This window comes from Rutilus rutilus, assembly GCF_951802725.1.
Source record: "Rutilus rutilus genome assembly, chromosome: 6".
In the NCBI taxonomy this organism is placed as follows: domain Eukaryota; kingdom Metazoa; phylum Chordata; class Actinopteri; order Cypriniformes; family Leuciscidae; genus Rutilus; species Rutilus rutilus.
In genome coordinates, this window is record NC_140214.1 from 29,646,867 (window position 1) to 29,654,443 (window position 7,577).

General features: G+C 36.6%; 1 protein-coding gene across 1 annotated transcript; it reads right to left on the reverse strand.

The window, feature by feature from the left end:
• Window positions 1-391: 391 nt before the first annotated feature.
• Window positions 392-7,121, reverse strand: extl2 (exostosin-like glycosyltransferase 2). The gene is made up of 5 exons (XM_084410283.1): window positions 7,031-7,121; window positions 5,443-5,870; window positions 4,755-4,825; window positions 4,468-4,583; window positions 392-2,567 (listed from the first exon to the last, which is right to left on the reverse strand). The coding sequence occupies exons 1-5, from the start codon at window positions 7,051-7,053 to the stop codon at window positions 2,174-2,176; spliced, it is 1,032 nt and encodes a 343-aa protein (XP_084266409.1). The 5' UTR covers window positions 7,054-7,121; the 3' UTR covers window positions 392-2,173.
• Between the last annotated feature and the right edge of the window lie 456 nt (window positions 7,122-7,577).

Here is a 7,577-nt window from a genome sequence, read left to right on the forward strand (position 1 = left end):
AAGGATGCAGACAGAGAGACTGGCAGGAAAGCAATCTATGCAATCTGACATCTTTATGTTGAAATATTATAGGTTTCTCAAGCTTCCATGAAGCGTCCATCAGCACAAATCCACTTTGTCTGAGACAAATTTCGGATAAATTTAAATTTCCCACAGTTGTAGTCTACACAGCTATTAGTCTGAAGGGGTGAAGGGGGGAAGGGGGGTGGGGGGTTGGGTCCACTTTATATTGTCTACATGTTTTATATTTTCATGTGTCAACAGACAAAGTAGTCTCCTAGATATCCTTCAAGCCCTCCATTGTTCCTCCAGTGAAGCAAAATTATCAGACTGCTTCTTTATCTGCTTCTGAACACATGCAATCAAAAGTGAAAGTTAATTCATCAAACAGTTCTGGGTTACACTTTATTTTAAGGTCAAGTCAAGTATATTTGTATAGCGCTTTTCACAATACAGACTGTATCAAAGCAGCTTCCCAGTATCAAATTAAAATAATACAACAAGGTTTGTTTCTAGTGGAATTGATTGATTGATAAAATCAAATTAAATATCCCCAAAATATCCCCAACTGAGCAAGCCAAAGGCAACAGTGGCAAGGATAAGGTAAGCATAAGGTGTCCTTGTTAGTGTAGTTACACATTTAAGTACTAAGTAATACTAATTAACTACATTTCCTTACTATAGAGGGTTACACTTTATTTTAAGTTGTCATTGTTACAGTGTAATTATAACTACATGTACTTACTATAGGGTTAGCGTAGGATTAGGATTTGGTTGAGGGTTAGTTGCATTTAATTATGCATAATTTACTGTTAATACTATGGTAAGTACATGTAACATAAGGACACTGTCAAATAAAGTGTTACCCTAGAGTTAGGGTTAGGATTAGGGTTAGTTGCATTTAATTATGCATCATTTACTGTTATTACTTTAGTAACTACATGTAACGTGTAACAAGGACTGTATGTCATTTTTGTTTTTGATTTGAAAAAAACCCCCATAAACTAAAGATGAGGGAGTTGCTAAGATTTTCCTGGTGTGAGATAAGCTGTTGTAATTAAAGGATTCAGCTTTGTTGTCAGGAAATAGATCATGGCATGGCAGCTATATTTTGGCTCCATTCGTAGCAATCACTTTGATCTGTAAATCACACGTCTTCTGTTGTGACATTTTTCCATGTAACCAGTGTCAAATATATGACTTTATATTGGTTCTGTGTAGTTTATGTTGATATTTTCTCTCTCTCTCTCTATCTCTCTCTCTCTTTTGCAGCATGCTCACATTTTATTCACATATAAAAACGTAAAATATAAAAAGATCATTGCAATTTTTTTTAATCTTACAATTCTGACTTTTTGTCTCAGATTTGTGAGTTTATATCTTGCAATTTGGACTTTATAAGTCGCAATTGCGAGTTTATATATCAATTCTGAATTTATAACTCGCAATTGCAAGTTTATATCTTACAGAGCCCCTAAGGGACATGTAGATGGAAAAAATAGAAGATGGGAAGAAGACATAAAAAATATATTTCAATGCTTTGCGTCCACTCACACAACTTTTGGGTTCCCCTGAGAAAGTTTAAGTTCGCTCGCAAACCTTGTGTGTTCTTTGCGAGCGAAAGCAAATTTTCTCAGGGGAACATCTTTTTTTCCGAGCGAACGCAAAAGCACTGAAATACATTATATAATATAGAGTGTGTTTTTCATTTTAAATATAAATATACATTTTCACTCCTATGTCATATTTTTTTCCCCTTCATTTCCTCCCTTTAAAAGTTCCGTAATATCACGCAGTTCTGACTTTTTTTCTCAGAATTGTGAGATAAACTCGCAATTGCAAGTTGTAAATTGTCTGTATTGTGAGATAAAAAGTCACAAATAATTATCCTTTTTACTTTTTATTCTGTGGTGAAAACAAGCTTTCATAGCATCAAAAAAAAAAAAAGAAGAAGAATCTAAGACAACATTTCTAGCAATTAAAAACGTAAAACCACAAAAGCCTGAGAATGTAGAAACGTTACGGTTGCAAAAATTCCATCAAACCTGTGTTGGACAAACTCATGTATTATGAGATGTGCACTTTCAAGTGTTTAAAATCTCTCAAATTGTCCAAAAAGATGACATAATATCTCATTACTGAGATTGCACCTGTCTCTCACAATGTGCTGACATCACATCCTGCTCTTGTGATTAGCATAGCTGGGAAAGCCGAACTGTGAGATCATGATGTTGGAGTAGCGGAGCGGCATTTCTCCGTAGATCTGTGTCAGCTTGTTGAGGCAGTAGGAGCGCTGCAGCATGTGCTCCGCTCTGTGCCACATTCCCACATACCCGCTGCCGGCTTCCTTCTCCAGGTTACGCATATCCACGGGCCTCACGAACACCCCGGAGGGGCGCTTCAGTCCGGACACCTGTGAGAGATGATGTGCCACAGCAAAGTTCATGGCGATGTCGTCACAGTTCTGGGTTTGGTCCACCAGAGCGTGCACTCCACCGGGCTGATCTCGGAACAGCTCCAGGAAGCGCCGATGGAAGAATGCCGCTCCCACCAGGATCATCGAATAGCTAATGGAACGGTGAAATTACATTTATTCGGCTGTATTGCGTGGTTGTGACTTTTGTGCTGCTCTTTTCCCAACACATTTTACTTTCATAATGTGAAATAGGGATCAAATACATTTAAGTGTCCACAACAAGGAACACTTTATCAGTAAAGTTTAAAACCATACTATTACAGTATCTATTCATATTTTAAATCAGCTTTTATATTTTTACTTTTCATATTAGTGTAAGTTTTAGTAATTTTATTATGTGCTTTTGTCAATTTTATTTCTTTTTGGGGTTTTAAAAATATTTATAGGTAGTATTTATTTTAGATTTAGGATTTATAGTTATATTTACTTTTAGAATTAATACTTTTCGACTTGAAGTCGACTAGTCGCTGATCATAGGCTATAGAGGGCGCAACAGGATAAGAAATCTTTGAAGTCCACTTTTACGCTCCGTTCCCAAACAGTTAAAATGACAAATAAATGTACACTGAGAGTGCACCACAAGACATATTTGATTATACCATCTGGATGCTCAAAATTAATCGGGTGAATGAATGTTTTAAACAGCTTATTGTACACGTAAGTTAATCGCCGTTCTAAACTAATGTACTGCTGCATTGTAACGCACACATCACATCACATGCAGATCACGTGTACAGAAACATTCAGCAGTGCAGAAATGTATTGTGATTTATCAATAAAATAGCTTAGAAACCTAAAAGTTCAAGCATCAATTTCTTAACTAAAACCCACAGCTTCACTATTAGTAGAGAGACGCTGCCAGATATAATTACTTCACACGCAATCGCTCTCTCACTAATGCTTTCATATAAATGTCATCTTTGCTGTGCTGCTTTATCTGTATGTGAACTAGAACGAGCAGAAATCTGTGAGAAATATAACGACCCAAAGACAAAAGAACTGATAAAAATAAGCTGTTATGTAGGAGAAATAGCCTTGTGGGCAGCGCTGTGTGTCATATGCCATAGCACAAGGCAACCCGCATTCGAGTCTCAGCTCGAGGTTCAGGCTAGTCGACTTGACTTTAATCACATAAATGTTGACATTAAAACATCTGAAGTCGTCCTAGTGGGCACTCGTGCGATGTGAGCAATGTCGTACTTCTGAGAGAACAAGACGGGGAAGTTAGCGAGGGAAGGGCATAAACAAATGGACTTAAACGCAGCCCTCAATCGCAAGCCTTCCTTCCTTCCTCACTTAGGTCGATCACTTCTTTTCATATCTTTAAATCATCTTTAATTACGCATTTTCAAACATCCTGCTCTTGTTTCCGAACTGTTCTAGGACTCACACTACTCACTGTTTTTATGTGTGTATTTGTGTACAAATATGTATTGTATACTTTACTTGTGCATGCAAGTAGATGTATTTATAAGGGGGTGTAAAGTATGCTTATGTGTACAAATGTCTACCTCTATTTTTTGCAGAGGAATTTATTTATTTTTGATCATACCCTGTCTGTGCAAAGTTTGTGTAATACTGGGTGGTGATGGGGGGGTGGGGGGCTAGTTTCGGGGAGCATTGTTGGAGTGTGCGTGGGTATGCGGGTGTGTGTCTTTGTGTTTATGTGTTTGGAATTATCTTTAATATTTACTTTTTATTATCTTGTATTGTTCGTCATTATTGTAAGGACCACCTCGAAAATGAGATGGTACATCTCAAGGGGCTATCCTTGAAATAAAGAATAAAGAATAAAGCGCAGCACAGCTGTCAATCATGATGTTACACTTCGTTTTTATAGCGGTTAAAGACCTATACATTTCTTTTTCTTTTGGAATAATGTGCTCCAATGAATCATGGATTACATGGAAACAAGTATTAAGTAGGTCAGTTTTGGTTTCATGTCCGACTTTTGCATTAACGTGGAAATGCAGAATTTTTCCAAATCTCACCTGTCGCCTCCACCTTTGTCTGGATCCTGAAGCTCAAAGCTGCCATAGCTGTACACACCAGATGCTGTGGTCACATGCTTCCGTGGAACAAAACCCACAATCTGATCTGGGAATTGCTACAACACAAATTGAAATGAAAACAAGTTTGTTTACGTGTCCCTGAAGAGAGTAATTGAAACAGAATGGAAAAAGACAGTCAAGTAAAACACAGATCAAATTTCCTAGAGTTGCTTTCAGAAAATATCTCCACAGAATGTCAATAACACGATTCTTTTGGCGAACATTACCTTCCAGACAGAAAATGCAAAGCTGATGTCGGGAACACTGACCAGTGTGTCATCGTCTAGCATCAAAACAGCTGCCGGGTGAAAGAGAGTGTCGGTCAGAACAATCTCAAAGACAAGAGCACATGTAATGAATCTAGTATGATCGTGCCTTAAAGGGACAGTTAAATATGTGTTCTGTCTTATCTATTAATTTATTAAAAATACAGTACATTAAAATGCAATTCATACATACCATCACTACTTATATGATGAGCATGATTTTAATTTCTGAATTAACATTTGTTTAGATCATTTTGTAGGGCATAAAGTAAAAACGGTCCAAAAAAAAATGGACCTTCGAGACTGTGTTATGGTCAAGTTTCTTAAAATATCATATCATTTGACTTTTTTATGACAAGCCAAAATTAGTCCCAGCTCTAAAATGTGACTTCCCTAAAATCTTGACGGTATTTTGGAATAAATAATTTATGACATTTGTATGAATGAAATGTTTAGTAATCTAATGTTAAATATGTACACTCATTTGTGTTTTAATCTAGATTTTAAAAGACTTTTCTTTTTTATTATCATGGGCAGTCTCATATGTCATTGACCCCTGACCCTAAATGGGAAAAACACGGATTTGTAACTTTGTTGTGTGAACTACCTGGCAGGTCACCTCTCCTTCACGTGAGAATCACACACCTACCGTCAGTCTTGATCTCAGGGTGCGGATGCAGTCGATTGCGCATTCTGTTGACGCTCTGCTCTTTGAAGAAGACGGGCACAGGGTGTGGGCCGAGGGCATCCCATAGTTTCCTGGGCGGTGGCTCGCCGGGGTTATTCCACACTATGATGATGCACTGCAGGTGAGGCACAGCCTGATAATGATTGAGGAGCCTGAGGAGTATATCGGTGCGGTTGTACGTTTGCATGATTATAGTAAAACTGTCCTCTGGGTCCGGGAGGGTGAGTGAGGCGTTGGATCTATGGTGGAGCTGTCGGAGAATCCTGCCGTCCTCATTGTTGGGCAATAAAAAGGTCAGGGAGACTCCGGCCAGAAGCAGCAACACAATAGAGCTGATGATGAAGTGTGTCCGCATGCGGCCCAATGACCTGCAGAAGCACCAACCAATCCTGAAGACAGGAGAAGACAAGAGGTTTGTTTCCACAAAAAATATGAAGCTGCACAACTGATTTCAACACTCATAATAGTAAGAAATGTCTATTGAATGGCAAATTTGCTCTTTGCCATTAAAGCTTCTTTTTTTTTTTTTTTTTTTTAATTGAGTTATTACTAAAATGTCTTAGACAATGATTGATCATATGTATTATACACATTTACACGAGATATGCAATATTTTTGTTTCGAAAAACATTAAAATAAAAAAATACAGTAAAGACTTTTACTTTGTTACAAAACATTCTATTTCAAATGAATGCTGTTCTTGTGAACTTTGTTCATCAAAAATATATATATATATATATTTTTTTTTTAAATGTATCACGGTTTCCACAAAAATATGAAGCTGCACAACTGTTTTCACAACACTCATAATAGTAAGAAAAGTTTATTAAACGGCAAATCAGAATATGAGAATGATTTCTGAAGGATCATGTGACACTGAAGACTGGAGTGATGATGCTGAAAATTCAGCTTTGACATCACAGGAATAAATTACATTTAACGTATATTAAAATAGATAAAGGGTATTTTAAAGTATAATAATATTTCAAAATATTACAGGTTTTAATGTATGTTTGCAGTCTTTGTGAGCACAAGAGACTTCTTTCAAAAATATATATAAAAAAATCTTACCCACTCGCCTAAATATACATGTAAAAAAGTTCCACACTGACCATAACAGCATTTACAGAATAATCAATGCCTGGGCTGGACTTATTGGTGAAATTTAATAAAGGGGGAAATATTAAATGTAGCTATAGAACAATCTGTGCAGGTTTTATTCTCCGAATTTTCAGTTGTTGTTTAACGGACCAAACAAAAAAGGTCCACATCGAGCAAACACAACAAACAGGGAATAATACGTGCTAACACATATGTTCATTACACCCGGATGCCTTTCATGCATGCCAACAGTTTTACTAAAAATGATTGTGTGCCTGTCTAAAAACAACAGAAAACATTGTAATTAAAACTTTAACGGTGAAAGACACTGCATGCGACGAATTTTCACATGCATGCCATGAAGCAAATGAACTCAACAGACCTGTCATATTGATAGACAGTAACATGAGTAGATTTGCATTTTTAAATAAGACAAAGCAACAAGTACCTCATTGAGTGTGTTCCCATCATATAAGCCAAGACTCCTGAAGGAAGTTTACTTGCTAGCGCATGCGCACTGAGTTTCTTATAGTGAACGGCTGTCCGACTCATTTCCGTGAATCGGTTCCAAACGCGGTTCAGTGGTTCTTTACGTCACCATAGGGGGTGTCATTCCACTTGGCTTGGCGTCGGCCACCCCTAGAGTACAGTTAATTTCTTTATTTTATATGGCAAATTCTTCATTAATAAACAAAAGTTTGCAACTGGTATTCTATCCTATCCTTATGTTGACACTGAATTCATCTCACTTCCTAAATCTCTTCGATATATAAATAATAAAAAAGCCCTAAGATTTATTAAATATTATGAAGAAATATAAAAATTATAAAAATAATAATACATGCACTTAAAAGCTTTCCTTGCAAACTAATGTATGTTATTGTATCAATAAAATTGTAGTGTAAGCCTTCTTGTCATATCTCTTGCCATGCCATCTTTTGTTTTTCATTGTTTTTGTAGAAATATTTATTTTTATTTTTATTTTATTTTTTATT

Coding starts and splice junctions, on each gene's coding strand:
- extl2 (XM_084410283.1), bottom strand. CDS start 7,053: ATGATGGGAACACACTCAATGAG. Junction 4,826..5,442: donor CCCTGAGATCAAGACTGACG/GTAGGTGTGTGA, acceptor TTCACCCGGCAG/CTGTTTTGATGCTAGACGAT. Junction 4,584..4,754: donor TTGCATTTTCTGTCTGGAAG/GTAATGTTCGCC, acceptor TTTGTGTTGTAG/CAATTCCCAGATCAGATTGT.